Source organism: Podarcis liolepis (genome assembly GCF_965112155.1).
Source record: "Podarcis liolepis genome assembly, chromosome: 10".
Lineage (NCBI taxonomy): Eukaryota > Metazoa > Chordata > Lepidosauria > Squamata > Lacertidae > Podarcis > Podarcis liolepis.
The window spans coordinates 74,099,608-74,124,401 of record NC_139562.1 but is presented as its reverse complement, the minus strand read 5'-3'; the positions used below and the strand labels follow the sequence as shown (position 1 = coordinate 74,124,401).

General features: G+C 43.2%; 1 protein-coding gene across 9 annotated transcripts in view; it reads left to right on the top strand.

The window, feature by feature from the left end:
- LMNTD1 (lamin tail domain containing 1) overlaps positions 1–24,794 on the top strand; it is a 234,282-nt gene that overhangs the window by 134,520 nt on the left and 74,968 nt on the right. For all 9 annotated transcript variants that reach the window (XR_014516765.1, XR_014516766.1, XR_014516767.1 and 6 more), the window contains exons 6-9: positions 12,068–12,254; positions 12,388–12,507; positions 22,351–22,556; positions 24,559–24,731. Coding sequence is in view for 6 of the 9 variants with exons in the window: in XM_083464182.1 (XP_083320308.1) it covers positions 12,068–12,254; positions 12,388–12,507; positions 22,351–22,556; positions 24,559–24,731 (686 nt within the window). In the remaining 3 variants the exon portion in view is untranslated. The remainder of the gene's footprint in view (positions 1–12,067; positions 12,255–12,387; positions 12,508–22,350; positions 22,557–24,558; positions 24,732–24,794) is intronic.

The window sequence follows — 24,794 nt, the reverse complement described above, 5'->3', positions numbered from 1 at the left end:
GCCAGACAACCAGAGAGGTACACTGGGGAAACCAGTGGCGGGTAGTTCCAAGGGTGGAACTGAAACAACAGGGGATTATTATATGTATAACAACTGGTTGTATTCTTCCCTGGATCACACTTTGCTCGCAACGCACATTGATACTTTTGGGGGAGGATGTCAGGAAAAAGCAGCAATGCAAGAGCGAGCTGCAGGTGTCTGCGAAGCAAAACAGGATGTTGTTGTTTGGGACTGTACCATGGCAACAAAGGGGCAGTCTATTCACTGTACTGAGCACAGGATGTTAGCTCAGTGTGTCATCTGACCTGTACTGGAAGTACAGGGGTGGAGTTTTCTCTCTCTACTGTTGGAGTCTGGAGAGTGCAGACGTGTTTCTCTGTACTGCTGCAATGACAGAAATAAAGACATGTAAATAGATTTCTGTCTGTCTCTTTCCCCTCCCTGAGGGAAGCAGGGAGGAGGGAGGAATGGTGTGTCCCTCTCACGCTGAGTGGGATCGCCGAATGTGACCTTGCCTGTATCCTGCCGGGAGACGCAGACGGGGAGGTCAACAAGGATCTCAAGCCTAGTGCCTGGAGAGTGGCCAGTTACCTCTGACTGAGGCCTGAGAATCTGACAGTTATGTGGTCTTGGCGGCCCTCCCAGTCACCAGTCTAGCTGCCACATTCTGGATTAGTTGTAGTTTCCGGGTCACCTTCAAAGGTAGCCCCACGTAGAGCACATTGCAGTAGTCCAAGCAGGAGATAACTAGAGCATGCACCACTCTGGTGAGACAGTCCGTGGGCAGGTAGTGTCTCAGCCTGCGTACCAGGTGGAGTTGGTAGACAGCTGCCCTGGATACAGAATTGACCTGTGCCTCCATGGATAGCTGTGAGTCCAAAATGACTCCCAGGCTGAGCACCTGGTCCTTCAGGGGCACAGTTACCCCATTCAGGATCAGGGAGTCCTCCATACCAGCCTGCCCCCTGTCCCCCAAAAACAGTACTTCTGTCTTGCCAGGATTCAACCTCAATCCATTAGCCGCCATCCATCTTCCAACCGCCTCCAGGCACTCACACAGGACCTTCACCGCTTTCACTGGTTCTGAATTGAAAGAGAGGTAGAGCTGGGTATCATCTGCATATTGATGGACACCCAGTGCAAACCCCCTGATGATCTCTCCCAGCGGCTTCATATAGATGTTAAAAAGCATGGGGAGAGGACAGAACCCTGAGGCACCCCACAAGTGAGGGGTCTGAACACTCATCCCCCACACCACTTTCTGAACACGGCCCAGGAGAAAGGAGCGAAACCACTGTATAACAGTGCCCCCAGCTCCCAGCCCCTCTAGACGGTCCAGAAGGATGTTATGGTTGATTGTATCAAAGGCCACTGAGAGATCCAGCAGAACTAGGAAACAGCTCTCACCTTTGTCCCTAACCCGCCAGAGATCATCGACCAGTGCGACCAAGGCAGTTTCAGTCCCATGATGAGGCCTGAATCCCGATCCAAATGGTCCGCATCCTCCACACGTGCCTGGAGTTGTTCAGCAACCACCCACTCAATTACCCTGCCCAAGATCGGAAGATTTGAGACTGGGCGATAGTTGGCCATACTGGACGGGTCTAAAGATGTTTTTTTAAGAAGCGGTTTAATGGCCGCCTCTTTCAGCGGGTCTGGGAAGGCTCCCTCACAGAGGGATGCATTCACCACCCCGCAGAGCCCATCGCCCAGCCCTTCCCGGCTAGCTTTTATCAGCCAGGATGGGCAAGGATCAAGGAGACAGGTGGTTGGTTTCACTCGTCCAAGCAGCCTGTCCACATCCTCGGAGGTAACAGATTTAAATTGTAAAATTCACTTATAATTCCATATCCATTTACCCAATTTTCTAATAATTACACATAGTTAATCAAAACTTACTAACACCTGTGGTTAACTATTATTTTTTCTTCTAATTTTATCCCCATCCCTACTAATTGCAAGCATTTAATCAAAGCCTGCTAATGTACCAATATCTACAATATTTTGCACATAAACAATAACCATTTCCAAGACTATTTCCCATTCTTTTTCCTAACTTTGGCATACTTTAATTTCATCAGCAGACATCTGTCAGTTGAGGCAAGTTCCAAATCCAGCTCGTCTTCCCTCCAAACTTCTCTCAGTCTCAAAGGTTGTACTTTCTGCCTCATTTTCTCCACCACGACCGCCTCAAGTGTTTTCTGCCTAAACCACAAAAATTCCAAATCTACCCTTTTGTAGTTTTTTCATATCAATAATTTTCCCCAGTTTTCAGGCTTCCTCTCCAACTTTTGCCTAGGAACATCCCCTTCCTCAGTTCTCCCTGTCCAAGACTCTATTAGTTCAATTGATTCTGTTACCCTTTTAATGCTTTGATCCATTCAGGTTGTAAACTCATCTGTTATTTTAGCCATAATTTCCTTCATCTCTCTCATAAATTCTTTTTTCAATTCAGAAAAAAGATTCACCTATTCAAATTGAAATTTATCCCCCGGGTCCTGTACTTGGGCCCTTCTGTCCAAACTCAACTCTGACTGTTTAATCATTGTCATATTTTCATCTTTCCGTTGTTCTCAAAACAGCCAGTTTTCACCACCACCTTATCAGTTTCAAGACCATTCCATGTATGTTCTCAGTAAACAATAACAGTTTCTGTGCTTTCCCACTACACCCCCTTCTTTTGACCTGTTTACTTTATACACATATGCAGTTTAACATAAAACCCAAATTCTATGTTGATATTCATATATAACAAATATCTACCTTAAGAAAGAGTCAGAAACAATATATCCATAAGAATTACCACTTAATTGCCCAGGAAAGAGAGTACTAAATTCAGTATCCAATTTTCAAAAATGTTTCAGGGTAGAATGAAGAGTTGCAGCACTTGAAGATCCTTATAAATAGATATATCAACTGTTATGTACTGAAGATCTCACCCTGGGCCAGCAGGGGGATACTGTAGATAGTTATGCAAATGAAGGATCGAAAGTGACGTTCAGTGATTGGATAGTTTGTATGCAAATGAAGGATCGAAAGTGACGTTCAGTGATTGGATAGTTTGTATGCAAATGAAGGATCGAAAGTGACGTACAGTGATTGGATAGTTTGTATGCAAATGAAGGATCGAAAGTGACGTTCAGTGATTGGATAGTTTTAGAAAGTTGCTACAGTTACGTTGTTCTGGAGCTCTATATAAGCAGGCTGACTGAGCTCTTCAGTTCTGTTCTGTTCTGGCCTCTGAATAAACAAGAGCTGTTTGAAGAATCGCTGTGTCATCTGATATGTTCGCCCACAACTTAACATCAACCTCTCTTGCTAGTTTTTTTTCCCTCCTTAAAATTACAATATGTATACAGTAAACCAAGTTCAGTGCTCTGTAGTTCCCTCCAGCCGAGATAAAGTTTTCTTATATTCCCCCAACAGAGTACTTTAATTGTCTTAATCCAAATCTCGTCTGCTGAGTTCAGTTTTAACGGCGGCTGCAGTTCAAAATTCAGTTTCCACTTTTATACTCCAGTATTGGTAACAAGCCAACCGGGGAAAAGCTTTGGAAGGGCAGTGTAAGGGCTCTCAGATGTCACTGGAGTCCTGGCACTGCCTTCCCTTTTCCATACACAAATACTGTTGTGGCCAGCTTTAAAACCCTGTAGCAATGTCAAACAATAAAGAATGGGTTTCAATTGCTTTGAATTCTCCCATCAGCAGGCCCACACAGTAAATATCAAATAAGATCATAGTTTTCAACTTGCAAATTTTTTCTATGTATGGTTAATTACCCAGAAGACAAAGAACGGACTTCCTTTTTAATCCTTCGTCTGGCGCCGAATTAAGCTTACTGTATATATTTGAGTATAAGCCGACCCAAATATAAGCCGAGGCACCTAATTTTAGGACAAAAAACTAGGAAAACAGGGCTCAGATCTGTCAGAGTGATCAGATCTGTGCTCCGTTTGCCATCTTGCAGAGATCAGAAGTCTGTAGTTGAGTATTTAAAACATTCCCATCTGGTGGCCATAAGCAAGGAAACAAATTAAGACGATCCATCAATGAAATGGAACAGTGGCTCTCAAACCACAACATTTAAGAGCCACTTATTCAGTCTGCTTTTACACTTTTCTACCAACCTTACTATATGCTTGTGAAACATGGACCACTTATAAACGCCATCTCCAACTCCTTGAAAGATTCCATCAACGGTGTCTCCGAAAAATTGTACACATCACTTGGGAAGACAGGTGAACTAATATCAATGTACTGGAAGAAGCAAAGATCACCAGTGTTAAAGCAATAATTCTTCAACATCAACTTCGTTGGATTGGTCATGTTGTGTGGATGCCTGATGATTGTCTTCCAAAGCAACTACTCTATTCCGAACTTAAAAATGGAAAGTGTAATGCTGGTGGTCAACAAGAGAGGTTTAAAGACTCTCTAAAGGCAAATCTTTAAAAATGTAGTATAAACACTGACAACTGGGAAACACTGACCTGCGAGCGCTCCAGTTGGAGAACAGCCTAGACCAAAGGTATCATGGGCTTTGAAGATACTTGAACTCAGGACAAAAGGGAGAAACGTGCTAAGAGGAAGGCACGCTTGGCAAATCCACACAGTGATCAACTCCTGCCAGGAAACCAATGTCCCCACTGTGGAAGGACGTGTGGATCCAGAATTGGCCTCCACAGTCACTTACGGACTCATTTTTAAAATTGTGTTTATGGAAAACAATCTTACTCAGCTACGAAGGATCGCCAGAGAGGAAGAAGAAGACACTTTTCATAGAATTGTGGGTCATGCTGACCAATACTATAATCAACTGAGTTACATGTTGAAAAGAAACACACAGACTTCCGGGGTGGCGCCACCAGCAATGGCGGACTCCCTCTGAAATGGAGGGACTAGCTCCGCATGAAACGGGTCTTTTCTGCTGCGGCGTAGCGGGGACCCTTCTGGAAATCACAGGCGGATGAAGCCTGTGACCGTGGGACTCAGCGGGCACCCTTAGCGCCCCCCAACCCACAAAGGAACCCACAAACGGGCTCCGAAGTGAAGAGGGGGAAGTGGCGTGGTGCTGTGAGTTAATTGCTTTTTCTGTGGAGCGAAGCCGCATAGCCATTGCCGGAGAGTACTGGAACATTAAATATTTGGACTTCAAATAAGAACTGGCGAAATTAAAAGGAATTTGGACTTTAAAATTAACCTTAATTTGGTACTGAAACAGGAAGGTTTAAACAGGAAGTCACCCTTCCGTTTCCTTGTAGTCAGAACAAAGCAAAGACAACGCAAACTAGAGCCTTAAAAATCACTTTTAAAGGATCGACTTTCATCATTTAAAATCACTGAACCCCCCTTCAGTAGCAGGAGAAGAAGGGGAACTTTTTCCTGAGCTGTTTAAACCTGCAGAAGTGAAGCTAAAGCAAAGTAATTTTCCACCGTCCTGACCCTGGAGCGGGGTGTCAAAATTGATGTTTGAAGCTCATTGACCAGAAACAAATGTCTTTGACAGATAGTTAAAAGAAGAGAAACATTGTGACTCCATTGTTTCCTTTCGTCTTTTAAAAGAACAAATATGGACAAAATATCTTTAAAAAGAAACTTTGTTGCTATTGTTTTCAAGAAAAAGAACAACCAGAAGTTTTTCCCCCTAGAGGGGAACTGTGAAATTGTAACTAAATCTTGGGAACTTGCAGCTGTTACTGATTACAGCTGTGGGAAAGGATTTGTGACCTTGTAGGACAATGCCTTCAGAAGCACTGTTGGGTGCTTTCTGTAGAATAAATGCCCTATTGGATCAGTTAAGTCAGAAGACGGATTTTATGACTAATGCGGCTAGAACCTTTGAACAGGTAGTGGGAAACTATATGGAGCCCACTCAGGAACCAAAACAGGAGCGTGCCATGACAGAACAACCGAAAGAAGAGGACCTTGCTGAATCTTGGGTGCCAGGGATGGAGGGACTTTTGGCCCAGCAGGAAAATGAGCCTTTGGATTTGACAAATGAACTTGGAAAAAACCAGATTTGGAAAGACAAAGTTTGGATTGATTTGGAAATGGGGGGTTGGACTGACTCCCCTATGCAGGGATTTTTGGACTTTCCGAGTCTGGCAATGGGCCGTCAGAGGTTTGGAGCTGATGGGATTCCTAATCTTGGAGGGAATCTGAAACATGTTTTAAAATACCACATGGAGTCTAGTCTGAACTATGAGAAAGGGGCTGATTTGTTGAAATGGGTCAAAAACACTACCAAGCTGGAGTTCCCACGAGTGAAGGGAAAATATGAAGAAGAGCTGCAGAAGGGACATGGAAGAGATTTGAAGGCCTCGGATAGAAGATCACCAGGTTAATGTGCCAGACTAATGGGATAAAAAAAGGACTGACAATCCTGGGACCGGGGAGAGGGGACGCTGGAAGAAGATTGGATTGTTTTTATTCTCTTTTTTATTATTATTATCAGAAATGTTTTATGAACGTTGGAAAAATGTTGAAATGAAATTACTTGGCTCTTGTAAAAATGTTTAAAGAATCAGGTAAAAAGGTTATGGTTATGAGAAGCTGGTAAAAATAAGACTTAAGTCTTAAGTTTTAAGGTTTTTTATAAGATAAGATGAAAATAGAGTAAGGTAATGCAATGACAGAATACTATGAATTATGGAAAGAATTTGCTGTGACAATTATTAATCAAGATACAAGAGATGGGAGGAAGAGGAGGTCATGGAAAGAAGGTAATGAAATTGGAGAATTTGAGACGGAAACATGGAAGGTGCTTAAAGAAGCCAGGGTGGCTATCTAAAGAACTTTTAACTGAGTTAAGATTAAAAAAGGATGTGTACAAAAAATGGAAAAGGGGGGAAACCACCAAAGAGGAATTCAAACAAATAGCCAGCACGTGTAGACACAAAGTCAGAAAAGCTAAAGCACAGAATGAACTCAGGCTTGCTAGAGAGGTTAAAAGCAACAAAAAAGGCTTTTATGGGTATGTTCGTAGCAAAAGGAAGAACAAAGAAACAGTGGGGTAACTCAGAGGAGAAGATGGTGAAATGCAAACAGGGGACACAGAAAGGGCTGAACTCCTCTTTTTTTATAATATTTTTTATTGCTTTTTTCCAAGGTCAAATACATCATCGAAAATTCAACAAAAGCGGCTTTACAGAAGCAAACAAAGAAATTAAAGAAAGAAAGAAAATTTATTTTTCAAACAATTTTTCGTGATCCACTGGACTTCCCCACATCCTCCACACCCTGCATTCTTTACAATAAAAAATAACAGCAAATTGAGACCTTGTTTCCTGCGTTTTTGTACTTTCATCTAATTATATTTTAATTTTAGAGTACGTGTTATTAACTCACTTTTTCCCATCATCTATCCCAAACAATGCCCGACCTGAAGAATTTGGAGCGAATGATTCAGCAAAGGAAACACAGCCCAGAATAACTAAGGAGATAGTACAAGAATACTTGGCTAGTTTAGATGTATTCAAGTCTCCAGGGCCAGATGAACTGCATCCAAGAGTATTAAAAGAACTGGCAGATGCAATCTCAGAACCACTGGCAGTCATCTTTGAGAATTCCTGGAGAACAGGCGAAGTCCCGGCAGACTGGAGGAGGGCAAATGTTCTCCCTATTTTCAAAAAGGGGAAAAGAGAGGACCCAAATAATTATCGCCCAGTCAGTCTGACATCAATACCAGGGAAGATTCTGGAGCAGATCATTAAGCAAACAGTCTGTGAGCACCTAGAAAGGAATGCTGTGATCACCAACAGTCAGCATGGATTTCTGAAAAATAAGTCATGTCAGACTAACCTGATCTCGTTTTTTGACAGAATTACAAGCCTGGTAGATGAAGGGAACGCAGTGGATGTAGCCTACCTTGATTTCAGCAAGGCATTTGACAAGGTGCCCCATGATATTCTTGTAAAGAAGCTGGTAAAATGCGGTCTTGACTATGCTACCACTCAGTGGATTTGTAACTGGCTGACTGACCGAACCCAAAGGGTGCTCATCAATGGTTCCTCTTCATCCTGGAGAAGAGTGACTAGTGGGGTGCCACAGGGTTCTGTCTTGGGCCCGGTCTTATTCAACATCTTTATCAACGACTTGGATGATGGACTCAAGGGCATCCTGATCAAATTTGCAGATGACACCAAACTGGGAGGGGTGGCTAACACCCCAGAGGACAGGATCACACTTCAAAACGACCTTGACAGATTAGAGAACTGGGCAAAAACAAACAAGATGAATTTTAACAGGGAGAAATGTAAAGTATTGCACTTGGGCAAAAAAAATGAGAGGCACAAATACAAGATGGGTGACACCTGGCTTGAGAGCAGTACATGTGAAAAGGATCTAGGAGTCTTGGTTGACCACAAACTTGACATGAGCCAACAGTGTGACGCGGCAGCTAAAAAAGCCAATGCAATTCTGGGCTGCATCAATAGGAGCATAGCATCTAGATCAAGGGAAGTAATAGTGCCACTGTATTCTGCTCTGGTCAGACCTCACCTGGAGTACTGTGTCCAGTTCTGGGCACCACAATTCAAGAAGGACACTGACAAACTGGAACGTGTCCAGAGGAGGGCAACCAAAATGGTCAAAGGCCTGGAAACGATGCCTTATGAGGAACGGCTAAGGGAGCTGGGCAAGTTTAGCCTGGAGAAGAGGAGGTAAAGGGGTGATATGATAGCCATGTTCAAATATATAAAAGGATGTCACATAGAGGAGGGAGAAAGGTTGTTTTCTGCTGCTCCAGACAAGCGTACACGGAGCAATGGATCCAAACTACAAGAAAGAAGATTCCACCTAAACATTAGGAACTACTTCCTGACAGTAAGAGCTGTTTGACAGTGGAATTTGCTGCCAAGGAGTGTCGTGGAGTCTCCTACTTTGGAGGTCTTTAAGCAGAGGCTTGACAACCATATGTCAGGAGTGCTCTGATGGTGTTTCCTGCTTGGCAGGGGGTTGGACTCGATGGCCCTTGTGGTCTCTTCCAACTCTATGATTCTATGATTCTATGAAAATGATGGTTTTATTTTTTCTTTTTCTTTTTCTTTTTCTATTTTTGTCTTTTTTCTTTGTAATTTTGTCTTTTTATTTTTTGTAATTTTAAAAAAATCTTTCTTCAATAAATATCATTTTAAAAAAATACATGTTGAAAAGAAACACACATAAACTGTTAATCTGGCATGAGTATCTGAGGCTGCAAAAATATGTCAGTTTGACCTGAGTTGCTGTAAATGTGCTTTTGGGAAATTAATAATTGTTGGATTAAACACCCACAAACCAGAACTATCAGCAAAAGAGAACAAGGCTTGAACATACCACAGTATGTATAAAACAAACAATTCTTAAACTGCATCAGATATATGGAGTTGCTGCATTTTTTTGGCTTTGTGGCTCTCTAACACGTCCTGAAATAATTATTAACACCTAGTGGGGGCTGAGGGTGGACAGCTCTGTCAATGGAGTTGCCTTAACTAAGTAAAAGTCCAGAGATAAACCTGTTTCTTTCCAGTACCTACAGGTGATTGTGTCTGTTCTGTCCAGTAGTCCCTCGACTCCCTAAAAAACGTTGTTGTTTTTTAAACCCAGAACCTTTGTCTCATTTTTGCTCTGTCATTTCTGGGGGGAAATACCATTTCTGGAAAAAGCAGAGTACATTAAATCTTAATCATTTCAACACATTGCCTCTTTGTGGGTTGTTTTTGTTTTTTTAAGTAGAGGCTTGACAACCATATGTCAGGAGTGCTCTGATGGTGTTTCCTGCTTGGCAGGGGGTTGGACTCGATGGCCCTTGTGGTCTCTTCCAACTCTATGATTCTATGATTCTATGATTCTAAGTAACATTCTCATAACTCCAGTAAGAAGGAAACTACCAAAGCAGGGAAAGGGAGAGGATACTTCAAGATCTCACAGGCTCAGGCTTGGGCTTGGGCTGGTTCTGCTTATTTTCACAAGAAGCAGAACCAGCAGAGCTTTTCCTGGTCTTTGCCACTTCAGGCTGAATGTAGCACCCTCTAATACAGTGGTGCCTCGCAAGACGAAAAGAATCCGTTCTGTGATTCTCTTCGTCTAGCGGTTTTTTTCGTCTTGCGAAGCAAGCCCATTGAAGGATTAGCAGATTAGCACTATTAGCGCTATTAGCGGCTTTTAGCGGCTTATCTGCTGATCAGACAGCTGATAAGCGGCTTAGCGGCTTAGAAAAGGGGGGGGAGGGGAAAAAACCAGCAGGAACTCGCAAGACATTGTCGTCTTGCGAAGCAAGCCCATAGGAGATTCGTTTTGCGAAGCACCTCCAAAACGGAAAACTCTTTCGTCTAGCGAGTTTTCCGTCTTGCGAGGCATTCGTCTTGCGGGGCACCACTGTATTTCTCTGATGAAAATAGGAACGTGCAGAGTCAGCTCCAGATTGGGGTAAAGAGAAACAGATGGGGGAAATAGAGAGAGGGAGAAGCAGGAGGAGAAATAAGATTTGTGCCACATGGGATGGAATAGGACAGAATATGTGACCTGAGAAATCAGCCCCAGTGATATACTCTTAGTTGGCAAGTTTCCAGACCAGAAACTACTTCTTGCTACCTACAACCTGTATCCAGACCCTGTGTCCCTATTTTACAGGGAAGTCCCTGGTTTAGAGAAGCTGTCCCGGTTTCTGATTTGATCCCAGAATGTCCCACTTTTCCTTAGGATGTCCCTATTTTCATTGGAGAAATGTTGGAGGGTATGGAGTTATCCAATCCCCAAGCCATTTGAAGGCAATCCTATATAGGGATTTTTTTATGTTTTATTATGTTTTTTATATATGTTGGAAGCTGCACAGAGTGTCGGGGGGCAACCCAGTAAGATGTGTGAGGTATAAATAGTAAAATTATCATTATATAATGGGACACCCCTATTTTCATCGAAGAAATGCTGGAGGCTATGGCTGTCTCCAACCACTTGTAGGTCCAGGCCATTCAATCCCCACTTCCTCCGCTTAGATGAGCTCCCATCAAGGAGACCACACAGTTCAATGGAATCATATCAGGCCACAACTTTATTGACTACAGCTGGTTTGGCAAAGGCATTGGGTAAGCATTTATTTCCAGGCTGCCTATTGGAAGAACATCGTGGTCAACCTGGCAGTGGGGATTCCTGCCACTTACATCAACTAGGGGGATGCCCGCAGGGATCCCCGTCTCTAGGAGCGCTGAGGCCCAAAGCGCCCATCTGGGCGAATGGACAGAAGCAACTCCATCATGGATCCCTTTAACGGGATACCCTATTTCTGGATTAGAAGGTGAGGGTACAACCCCTCCCTCTAACCAAGGCTATGGTTACCAAATGCCTAAACTGCCAAAGTTGTGATGATTGCTACAGGTAGGCAAACCATCCAGGTCATAGCCAATTCGCCTGGTAGTCAAATTCCAACCGGCCCCACAAATATGGCAACCACCACAGCCAAAGCAAAGTCAATTCAATGAGTAAAGGCAAAAATTATGGGAGTGGGTGGATCCAATGAAGAAGAGCGGTGGCTTTGCAAGACGGCCAGCGCCTTGCCTCCCGCCGACGATGCAGGGCTGGGTGTCAGCGTCTGATCCCTTCCAGAGCGCAAGCTTCACCTTGCGCTCCCAGCTTGAAATCCTGCTCTGCGTCAGCCTGCCAAATTGGCCGATGGCAGGCTGGCATTGAAGGAGGGCTGTCCGGGGCTTGAGGGAACAATCAGGCTTCCCTCAGGTCCGCTCCCAGGGGATTTAAAACAGCCCACGCCAGCCCCCCAACGCCGAGCCCTTCTTGGGGTAAGCGGACTTCTGGGGGGGTATACAGTGACTGTGCACTACACTTGGCTGGGTAGGAAGAGTGACTCTAAATGAGGCAGCAATGCCATCTCCCGGTGGACCCCTACTCAATCTGAGCCCCATCAAGTGCCTTATTCTGCTGTCTGATGGTGCTACCCATTGTGGGAGATTCCATGGGGAGGGACTAAGCATATATGGTAATCCCACCTTTTCTGTACTAGTAACCCCAGTATAAGTATAGAGACAGTTGTTCCCAGGAGCCTGAAAAACACTGAACTCAGTTATCTTCTTATTTTTAGTGCGGTTGGGAACCTTAAAATTGTTGAAGTTCATTCGCATGGCTATTATGTGAAGATACTGAACAGTTCTCCTGATAAAGAAGAGGGCATCGGAGATTATACACTCCAGCAGAACTTTGGCGGCCACCCAATAGCGATCTTCAAATTCCCCCCAAAGATCAGAATGAAGGCTAATTCTTCAGTAATGGTGAGCAAAATAACAAGGTGCATTGCAGGAGAGGTTTAGTAATCAGAGGGTTGCATTTGCTGTTATGTTGTGGAAAAATTCAAGGCAAAATTATGCAGCGTCTGACTGCTTGCTTCCCGCTTCATTGTTGCAGGTCTGGGCTGCAGATTCTAAAAGACCTTCAAAACCTCCAACAGATTATCTCTGGAAGGACCTGGACAAGTTTAAACCAGGCCCAGAATGCACCACTATCCTTTGCAATCCTTCTGGGCAGGTACTTCTGATCATAGGAGCTAACGCCTATATTTGAGGAAATCACACCCCCCCCCAAAAAAGTTGTCTTGTGATCAGTTATATGGGGCAGGGCTTACCTAGGCCCCAAAATATTTTATTCAAGTTGGCACCCCTGCTTCTGATAGCTACCTTCCGATTCTTTTATAGTAAACTGGGATTTCCTTGGGTTTGGCTTTCTTAAAACTTGACCACCATATTATTCCAGATCTTAATTAGAGATAAGGCTTATTGGTCAAAGGCCTTGACAAAGGCCAATTTTGCATTGTACCTTTAAGCACACCGTAGCCCCCAGCTAGAATAACCTAGCTGTCACTTTTAAATTCCGATCAGTATATTAGAAGAAAGGGGAGGAACAGAGAAGGTGGCTATGTGACACTTCTGAGAGAAAGGTGATAAGAAGGAAAGCAGGGCAGGGGTTTTGAAGGGACCTTAATAGCTAGGTTGAAGAGAAAATGTCAGCAGGTATCACTTTTCCTATCCCTGCACAACAAGCTTCAGGTCAGCCACATGGAGAATGTAAAATGATTTTGCCACATCAGAGCTATTTCCCTAGAAAATAGAGGTGCCAGAACTCACCACGAGTGCCTGTCCCATTAAACTTTAATTAGTTTAATGCTAATCAAATGTCCAGTGTGCTTCCGATGCCACAATGTCACATTACAGCAGAGCATTTCGCACAGCGGCTCAAGAAGGGCTGGAGAGTCAGCATCTTTTCAATAAAGGAATCTTGGAGCAAGCGGTTTGGAACTCAAATAAAAGGTTTATTTACACAAAACAAAAAACCCTGGTGAAGAATCACACATATCAGCAAACACGCCCCAAAAGAAAGGGGAAGGGGGGGAAAGGGAGGAACACACGAGTGAGCTGACTATTTATACAAACTCACATTCCTGGAAGCCTAACGACCTCCAGCTGCTCAGTGATTAGAGCGTCCTGATTAGAGCTTCTTAACCCTTTAATACCAACACCCCCTCTCGCTCGTAACACTGAGCTGTACCAACCTTAATTCAAATTTAAACCTGAACAGAAACATTTATGAGATTGCGGACTCAAAGCTTTTGTAAAACCGTCTGCGAGATTTTCTTGGCTTGGACAATACTTTAGTTCAATTAAACCTTGTTTTACACTTTGGCATACATTTTGATAACGGATATCCAAATGTTTTGTGTGTGCCTTGAATTGACCTGATTTAGCTAGTTTAATACAAGGTTGATTGTCTTCCCACACTCTGATAGGTAGGGAACATTCTCCAAACAATTCTTGTACCAGTTGCTTATAAAATTCCAGTTCTCTACATACATCTGATAATGCATTGAACTCAGATTCAGTTGAACTTAAAGCTATAAGTGATTGTTTTCTTGATCTCCAACCAATTAGTGCATTTCCAAATTTTATCGCCATTCCTGACACTGATTTTCTATCTGGTCCAGCATCTGCCCAACTGCTGTCAGCCCAACATTCGAGTTGTGTGCTGCCCTCTGCTGATAGTTTTAAGCGAAACCTTTTGGTAGTTTGGAGATACCTTAAAACTCTTTTTACTCCTTGCCAAGCATGCATTGATGGTTTTTCAGCTTGTCTACACAGCATGTTGACAGCATATGTTATATCGGGCCGAGTCCACTGTGCAATGTGGAGTAGACTGCCTATCGCTGACTGATAAACCCCGGGATTACAGAACTCTGCCTGTTGCTCAGTTTGAGCATCCTTTGTGTAACTTAACTCCATTGGGGTTTTAACACCAGCACAGTTGTCCATTTTAAACCTTTCCAGCAACTGCTGGATCTTAGCTTCTTGGCTGAGCCAATAGTTCCCATCTTCATCTTGCTGAATTTTAACTCCTAGATAAACAGATACATTGCCTAGTGATTTTATCTGAAACCTTTCTCCAAGCTTTGTGGCAAATTGTTGTGCAAGTTTATCGTCCTTTCCACTGTATAATAAATCGTCAACAAATATCAAGACTTCTTCTTGTTCACATCCCGAGCCTTTTAGATAAAGACACGCATCTGCTGCGCTCTTTCTGAACCCCATGCTCTCTAGAGCATCGTTTAAGCAGGAATTCCAATTACGGGCGGACTGTTTCAACCCATAAATGGATTTGTGTAGGCGCCAGACCTGGTTTGGCTTGTCTCCTTCAAAACCTGGTGGTGGCGTCATATATACTTCCTCCTGTAAGTCTGCATTTAAATAAGCCACATTGACATCAAAATGAAACAGCTTATTTCCCTTCTTAGCTGAAGAGGCTAAAAGCATTCTTAATGACTCTGATCTTGAAGTAGGGGCATAGATTTGAGAATAGTGAACTCCTTTGCGCTGCGAAAACCCTTTTGCAACTAGTCGGGCTTTATATTGCAACTCCTCAGTAGTTGTGGGCTTTAAACGATATACCCATCGACAACCTACAGCTTGTTGCCCTTTTGGAAGCTCTGTACTTGTAAACACACTGAGAGACTTCATTGAAGCCATCTCTTTTTCCATTGCTTCCTGCCACTTTACGGCTTCTGCGCTTGGAAGCTGTTGTACTTCCATATAGCTATCTGGCTCACACTGTGCCATATTTACGTATACACTTGTCACCTTAAACCGCTCTGGCGGCTTGCCCTTTGTGGCACGTTTTGACCTGCGCAATTGCTCCTCTTGTGCCCCCTCTGACCGTTGGCTGTCAGAATCTGTCTCAGACTTTATGTCTGGACGTGCCTCTAGGGATAAAGACCTCCATTTAGATACCTCCCTTGGGCTTGGTGTTGCAGGCGACCTGCTTCGCTTTTGCTGTCTGCTAGGCCTACTGACTGGCGATGTTGGAACACTCTTAGATTCTGGCTTTTCTACCTTAGGAGAAGAACCTTGTGCCTGGTCAGAATCTGCATCTGAACCATGTGCACCATCCCCTTCTGGCTCATCATCCTCTGGACTTTCTTTCTCAGCATAAACGCCTAAATCATCTCTCAAAATGTCAGGGTTAGCATGTAAGTGAGTCCATCCGGATTGCTCACAAAATTCGGCGCTCCTACTGAGGACCACTCTTGTAGTATCCCCATCTGGGTTCACGAACCTCCAAGATTTGGCGTGTGGTTCGTACCCACAAAAGATGAGTTTCCTAGCCCTTGGACTTCCCTTTTTCCTTAACGCTTTTGGGATAAGTACATAGGCTTGAGATCCAAACACCCGAAAGTAATTAACTTTGGGCTTCTTCCCATATAAAGCAAAATATGGCGTAGTATCAATTACCGAATTATATACTCGGTTCAGAACATGAGTAGCCGTCTTCCAGGCTTCCGCCCAGTAACTTTGAGGAAGTTTAGCATCAAACAACATAGAGTTTGCCAACTCTTGCAGAACCCTGTTTTTACGTTCGGCCACGCCTCCCTCTTGGGGGGAATAAGGTGTAGACAGACGATGCTTAATTCCCTTTTTCTTAAAGAAATTCTGCAACACAGACCCGGTAAATTCTGACCCTCTGTCTGTCTGAAAAGCAAGAACTCTAGTACCGAATTCAAGTTCTACTGCATGAACCCAATTTTTAACTGTTTCTGCAGTATCTGCTTTTGTTTTGAGAGGAAAAAACCATGTAACCTTTGTTTTGTCATCCGAGAGACACAGTGCATACCTCGAACCTCCCATGCTAGCAACAGGCATTGGGCCACATAGGTCCATATGCACAAGTTGGAATACTTTGTCAGATTTCCTATTTGAACTGGGATAGCTGCATCTATGAACCTTCGCCCTTTTGCATGCAGTACAATCCAAATACTTAGTACATTTGTTCAATTTGCACCCTTCTGATAATTCAGGTTGCCTTTTAACATACTGAAAATTAATATGTCCCAAACGGCGATGCCATAAATGAACACAAGAATTATGGGTAGGCGAGTTCACACAACCAGCATGAACCTGTTCAACTTCATCTGGACTTGTCTCAAAATAATATAACCCATCTCTGCATTCCACCTGCAAAAGAGATACGTTATTCTTTGAAATAGTGCAAACCCCATTTTCAAACACAGTTTTAAACCCATTTCTATCAAGTTCTGACACAGACAAAATACACCCCTTCATTCCCTTTAGCACGTAGGCATCAATTTCTGTTTGCAAACACTTCAAAAACACTGTGCCTACGGTGTCTAAGGAACGTTTAGTTGAATCTGCCATTGTCACAACTTTAAGGGTTTGCAAATGTCTGCAATTCTGCAAACGGACACTAGATGGCGCCACCAGGTGGTGAGATGCACCACTGTCGATCAACCAGCGTAGATTGCTGCCTTGGCCACGCCCTTGCATCAACGCCATTGCTGAAGCCATGTGCTGTGTGCTGTGGGAGTAGCCACGACCTCCTCCTCTTCTTCGACGTCCCCTGGAACTCCTTGTCTGGTAACTAGGGGTAACGGCCTTGGTGCTGTCTTGACCAGGTTCACGTGTACAATTCCTGATTAAATGGGAAGAGGAACCACAGCGAAAACAGTGTCTAGCTGCAAAAGCATTTACTGTGTTCTCAAACTCAGCATCCCCACTCTTAGGCACAGCATAACTCCCCTTTGAAGACAAACCTCTTTCTCTTTGCCTTTTATCCTGTTCATCTGCAAGTCGAGAAGAAATGTATTCAAGGGTTAATTCAGTTGAAGGCATAGCTTCCAAAGTTAAAGCTAGAGTCTCATAGCTTTTATCAAGAGAAGACAACAAAATGTATGAGTGCTGCTCCATAGAGAAAGGAATGCCCAGCTGTCTTAGTTGATTAAAGGCAGACACCATTTTGGCAATATGTTCTTTCACACACGCTCCCGGTTGGAGACGTAAATCAAACAAACATCTTGTAGCATGGATCTTGGCCCCCGCAGTGTTTCTGGAATTTAGCCGCTGCAGAACCGTCCAGACCTCATGCGTGTTCTTTAACTCAGAAACATAAGGCATTTGCTCTGGTCCCACTGCCAAAACTAGTAGACCTTGGGCTTTCCTGTCACGTTTCTGTGAAGCTGCCGCTGCTGCTTTGTCTTCTGCAGACGCGTCTGCAGCTGCCTGTAAAGGCGGTGCTTCAGTACAACTCCACAACTCTTTTGCTTGCAACCAAACCCTTACTCTAGCCTTCCAATCTTGCCAATTTTTCCCATTGAGTCGCGTAAATGGGACAGTAAAACTTTCCTGGGACTCTGCCATCCTCCCTGGGGCTTAGGAACGATACTCACAGACCTGTAGACTGTCTCCCAGCTGCTGAGGTGGCTCCTCGAGGAATAAGACGTCTTCCAGTGAGTACAAACTGCGCAGTGCCTCTTTAAAACTTTTCCTAGGCACGTTGCAGGACTCAAGCTGCTTTGAAGGCTTTCGTTGTCGGCAACCGCTTCTGTCTTCGCTCCAGTCCTTTCATAAATCACTCTGAACTGCACTCCTTATCTCCTTCTTGACGTACAAACAGCCATAACCTGTCCCATTAAACTTTAATTAGTTTAATGCTAATCAAATGTCCAGTGTGCTTCCGATGCCACAATGTCACATTACAGCAGAGCATTTCGCACAGCGGCTCAAGAAGGGCTGGAGAGTCAGCATCTTTTCAATAAAGGAATCTTGGAGCAAGCGGTTTGGAACTCAAATAAAAGGTTTATTTACACAAAACAAAAAACCCTGGTGAAGAATCACACATATCAGCAAACACGCCCCAAAAGAAAGGGGAAGGGGGGAAAAGGGAGGAACACACGAGTGAGCTGACTATTTATACAAACTCACATTCCTGGAAGCCTAACGACCTCCAGCTGCTCAGTGATTAGAGCGTCCTGATTAGAGCTTCTTAACCCTTTAATACCAACAGTGCCTTCCCTGTTTTCTTAGAATGGCAATGGCCTGATTCTAAGGTGCTGGAACTGAACTCCAGTGAGTTCCAGTTTGTTTGTTTGTTTGTTTGTTTGTTTGTTTGTTTGTTTGTTTGTTTGTTTGTTTTAAAAGCCCAGTGCCATTATACTTACTCCTATTATTATATTCTATATTAAGACTAGACAGATCTTCACACACAGCTACTGCTCCCAAGCAGTGGCGGTGCCAAAATTTGGCACCCCCTCCTCTCGCCTTTCGTTCAAAGTCATTGTTGCGACGCCCCTTGCGGCACCCTCTGAGCTCCATACCACTGCAGCTGAACCACGCTGCCCTCAATCCACCTCTGTCCCAAGGATACATCTCATATGGGGGCATTTCTCATTTCACCTGGAAGAATGAGTACCAGATCTTTAGTTTCAAATAGCTGGTAAAGAAGGAAAGAATGCTGGGTGGGAGAAGAGGAGAAGAGAGAAATTTGGTTTGTTTCCCAAAAACTATACATTCACTGAAATGGAGTTATCCTTCAAGATGTGCACTTCTTCAATTTTGCGATGTAGGTTTTTTTAATTTTTAAAAAATGTACAAAAATGCATTTATTAATGGAAGTAACATACAAAAATACATTATTTTACAGAAACCACTTGCCAAAATGTGTATATTAGGTATAATGGCATATAGAAATGTGTGTATTAGGAGAACCATGTGCTAAAATACTTATGAATTTTCATTGCAAAAACCATTGTTCATTGTTTTTGCAATGAAAATTCGTAAGTATTTTAGAGGAATGTAGAGAACTGAATTATTATTTTTAAAAATATTTTTATTAGCAATTTCAACATAGCAAATTATCAAACCATATAATTGCATACATTATTCCCCCTTTTTTCCCACCCTTCCTTCCATTCCTCCCCCCCACCAAAGACTTCCCTCAGCTCCTCTCTCTGATTTCTCAGCACATATTATTCTCTGCATGTTATAAAATTGTACATATCCTTACATTATCTATCTAACATGTTATCTTTTTTTTGTTAGAGCGTTTATTATTTTCCAATAAGAACATCCAATTAACATATCAAATCAAATCCAATAAAAATAAAAAACTAAAATTAAAAAGTCCAATTGTCTTCCAAATTATAGTCTTAATTTTTTGTTGACTTCCCACAATCTGAATTCCGAAGCATTTTACAAATCATAGTCCTGCCTCTCATCATCAGTGTTTTCATAATTCAATACCCCGATTTTATCCTCCACGTTTGTCTCTGGCTCTGTGATCCTCAATCATGTCAGAAGACAAATGATATTTTTTTCATAGAGTGCAGATTTGCCCATGTATTTCAACTATTTTTGTTTTTCAATTGTGCCGCTTCATCTAATTGTATCCATTCCAGGCTTCTGACCAACTCTTTAAGGATTGTTATTTTGGCAGCTCCCAAATCGTTAATCTTTCCCGTCCAGCTGTTATCGAAGAAACAGAGAGAAACCTCCTTCAAAGACTCCTTGTTGATTTATTCTTAAGCTGCCTGTTTGCTGTGTAGTCATATCAGTCAGTTGACGATTGATCAGCCTTTGGAATCCACCCAGTCCCCCCTCCGGGCCCTAGAGGGGGCTGCCAGACATCCATTTAGCCTTTTCTCTCTCGCACAGTGAAAAATTTCTTTTTGCAAACAGTTGCATATATAATATTGTCTCCTGTCTTTGTGGCTGGCCATCAATTAGCTCCTGTTTCTCTTAATCAGGGAGATATTTCAAATATTCCGTAACTGCTTAGTGGGTGAGCACCATTTTACTCTTTGTTTTCGTCTTTAACAGGTATTTCGAATCTTAAAAGAAAAGGCGGCTGCGGATAAGTTCCAATTATATATAGAAGTCCATCTGTACTCACCTTTTAAAAAGCAATTTAAATTCTTAATAAGGCTTGGCATGAAAAACCAATTGTTAATGTTAGAAGGAAGAAAGAACATACCAAGCCCCTCTGGAGTCCACACATGCCATGTTCAAATATATAAAAGGATGTCACATAGAGGAGGGAGAAAGGTTGTTTTCTGCTGCTTCAGAGAAGCGGACACGGAGCAATGGATCCAAACTACAAGAAAGAAGATTCCACCTAAACATTAGGAAGAACTTCCTGACAGTAAGAGCTGTTCGACAGTGGAATTTGCTGCCAAGGAGTGTGGTGGAGTCTCCTACTTTGGAGGTCTTTAAGCAGAGGCTTGACAACCATATGTCAGGAGTGCTCTGATGGTGTTTCCTGCTTGGCAGGGCGTTGGACTCGATGGCCCTTGTGGTCTATTCCAACTCTATGATTCTATGATTCAACATGATGAGGATCTCTTTGAAGTTCAATCTTTTACACCAGAGACTGTACATACTGAAGTCCGTCCCCCCCAGCTTCATCAGCTCAGAGCGTGTCTGTTTGTTTTTCGAATCTTTATATTTTCCCAAATAGATGCATCTGGCCATGGGAGTGGCATCGCAGGAGTGCAAGTTGTTCCTTGCTCCGTGACCCACTGCCCTGCCGTCTGCCACACCAGCAATCTTGGACAAACCGAGTGACCGAGACAGTCCTCCCCTACCCTGGGGAGGCTGCCAGGGCTAATTACCCCCATATCAGCCCTGAATTATCAGAACGGCTGGGGTCCAGTCATGTGGGAGTCCGCCATTTCCCACCGTCGGAAACAGGAAGTCCATCCAACATGTTATCAACCAATAAATTTGTGTATGTTTATTCAAAACCTGCCAAGGAGTCCAGTTCATCTCGTCTTTTTAGATAATTTGTAAAAAGCTCCCATTCTTCCTTAAAGTCACAGTTGTCCTTGTCCTGCAGTTTATATGTCAATTTAGCCAACTCTGCATAGCTCATCAATTTCTCTTGCCACTGTTCTTTTGTCGGGGTTTCCTCATTCTTCCATCCTTGTGCTATCAAGACTCTTGCTGCTGTTGTAGCATACATAAATAAGTTCTTTGTTTTTCTTGGCAGGTCTTGTCCTACAATCCCTAACAAAAATGCTTCTGGTTGTTGTTGTTTTTACAAATGCCATTTTAAACATGTTTTTAATTCATTATATATCATTTCCCATTTTTTTTAAACTTCTCTACATTCCCACCATATATGATAAAAAGTCCCTTCTTTTTCTCTGCATTTCCAACATGTATTTGACCCGGTTGTAGAGAACTGAATTTAAGGCTGGAAAAATGAGAAACTGAAGTTGTCAGTTGTTCTATTCCTCCCTAGGTTCAGGGGTTAGTGATCAGCTGGTGTGCAGGCAGAAGCTGGTCAGAAGCCTGGCTCAGGGGCAGAATATGTCTTTTGCACTCAGGTGGAGCCAGGGTCATCCTCTGTCATCTCCATTTTAAAGGATCAGGTAACATATGTTGGGGAGAAACTTTGCTGGAGATTCTGGAGAGCTGCTGGGCACTCAGGACAATTAGCTTGACCTGGAATAGTAATTATTACTACTTATTAAATTTCTATTCATCTGAAGATCACAGGGCAGTTCACAACCTAAAAATACAAAACGAGAACACAAAATACATAATAAAAACAGAAAAAAACCAATAACCACAAACACATTTAAAAGGGGATAGAATATTAATCAGCCAAAGGCCTGGTTAAAGAGAAACGTTTCATCTGGTGTCTAATATGTTTATATAGAATGCTTCCTCCACCTCTGACACTCCATTTTGCATAGAAACCCTTAAGAATTAAACATTGTTCCAATCCTTTTACTAAGCACATAAAATAAATAATTAGGATTAACAGCTTGCAGCTTGGGGGAAAAACAAAAACATACACTTTTAACTCATCTGATGTTGCCCATCCCATCTTCAGTGATTGCTGGGCAGCACTGATTCCTGCTTGCCACCGATAACCAAGACCAGCCTTGGATAGGAATGGGAAGGAGTGCCTTGTTTCTTGATGCCTTTGGGGGATTTCAAGGTATGTGACATTGGGCAGCCTGATAGTCCTAGAAACAGTTTGCCTGAACATGCAGTGCAGTAATTTAAGCTTTTACTCTTCTCCTTCTAGGCTGTCGCTTGGTTTACACCCATCAATTGGAACCAAAAGCAAACAAAGGAAGGAGAAGAGGGTGGCAGAATCTGTAGAAATTTAATACAGCCTATTATTGGCATGCGCCAGCAAAAAGACCGATGGCAACCCAGGATGTTTGACGTTTGGCAGGGAAATGTTGTTCAAAATCTCACAGGGACAAATGAACCAGAATTTATTCTACGGTATTGCACCTGAATCAATTTGCATTATTTATGTAATGGTTCATATTATATCATACTATCCAACTTTCTCTTACCTGCTAGTTTTTGGGTACAACAAAGATCACAGCCTCAAAAAGAGTGGTTGAAAAGCAGGACTGTAGCTGGGGGGGGCGAGGTGGGCGATGGGGGGGGCACAAAAATTGGCTTTAAAATATGTCCATAAATATAAATATTGATTATTGCCTCATAAGAAATGGTTTTAAATAGAGGGTGAATTGAATGGGTGGGGGAGAGGCAGAAAGAAGAGCCGTGGCCGGGGGCGCAATCTGGACAGTTCTGCCAGGGGCGTAAGATCACCCAGCTACGGCTCTGTGCAAGAGTGTGACACTAGCACTCTGGGTTTGTCAAAGGCTCACGCCAGAGTGCTGGACCTTTGGCACTCTGGCGCAACCCTGCTCACAAGACATTACCCGCAACAGCCACGGTCAGGTCCAGCAGGGCCTGCCACAGCCAGCCCCTCAAGATGAGGGGGGGCTCAGCCCCATCCCAATATATGGGGGGGGGGCTTGGGTGTCCTCAGTCCCATAGAGTTGGCACCTATGCTAATAATTAAAATGGCTTGTTTATTATAAGGATTCCTCACTGTTCTTTGGGAAGCTCAGAGTGGCTTCTGTGAGGCTTCCAGTGGCCGTCCCTCGTGGCACTTGTGCATTGTCTTGTTCCAGCAGAAGGCGCTTCTGGGCTCCTCACTGGAGCAGATTAATCACACCCTTCCTCCTTCACAAGCCCAGGGCAACAGCAATTCCAAGTACCTTTCTTTTTCCCTTCTGGAGGCTTCAGATTTTAAAAGGCCTCACATAAACTTTTGCAAGTTTTTCCTTGGAAGTGTGTAGAGGTTACTCAGCACAGACAAATCAATATGGAAGGAGTCCATGGAGATTGGGGAGGGGGTGGAAAGCCTACCAGCTAACACATCTTTTTGGTTTTTGCACTGTAGTACTGCAGACTGGAATGCAAAAGCCTGCAATTTCAATACAAGTCTAACGAGCAAAGTCTTTGGAATTCTGCTGGCAGGGTAGAATGATAGTCTTTTAATTTAAAGCAGTTTAGCTGGATAAAGCTTTCTGCATGTAAATTCTTAGCTGTCTGTTCGCTAAAACATCATCTTCCAAAGTTGTATTTTGGAGGACACTGAATGCTCAACACATGAAATTGTAGGAGCCTTGAAAGCTAGTATGCCATGGTCCAGATCTCCCTGAGGTGAGCCAGAGAAGCTATAGAAGGTCAGACTCTGGTGAAATAAATGCCAGCTGACAACAAAAGAAGCAAACATAGCAAAGAACATGAGGTCCAGAGGAATGCATGAAGAGAGCCAAGGCCAACATTTATTATGTTAACGTTATTTAAAATATTTAAATAGATCAGAATATTTATATTTAGGATTGTACTTTAAGGGGCAGGGAAGTAATAGCATCTGTGAGCAATCCAGATTGGATCTGGATCACATCAGTGAGGGAGGAGGGATTTATTCCCTCCTCCCTTAATGTTTTCCAAGTTAAAACTGCTCCTGTGAAGCTGCTCTGGGACCTGCAGGAGAAAACATGCAAGCCATCGTATGGTTACCTGTGAGTTTTCCTCTATGGCAAAATAGTTAAAGGGGGAGAAATTGTAATTAGGTAAATAGCATTGGGGGTGGGGCTCACATAGGATCACATCAATAATTTTTTTCAGCAGTGTTTTATCAATGCACATGTGTGCACTGAAAACACAGAAGAGGGAAAAGATGCGAGGGAAAGTCAAGCTATGGGGAACTGCACATTCTGCAGCTCCAAAATTTATTTTGGAAATTCTCTTAGTTAAACTGGAATTCTGAGGGAGATACTAAACCAAATAAATGATAATGGGAATGTACAGAGAGAACCCTGTCATTTGTAGTGGGCACTGCAGTGTACAAACCCCCCCCCCCCATGAGTCAGTACATACAAAAGACTCTGTATGAAACCTCTTGCTTCTATTTCTACAGGGAAGAAAAGATCCCACCCATCCTGTACCCCGTGCAAAGTCCTTGGTGCCAAAACCCAAGCTCTCCCACACATCCCCATTACACTGTGGGAAGATACATCCTGGCGGGCACTGAGGGGAGCCACGTGGGCAGACAAATGAGAACTCAGCTGGTAAAGCAGGATCCAGATACCGGTGAGTTAAAGGACATTTAGAGAATGAAGGGTGGTGTTTGTTTGTTTTTAAATACTGACAGAA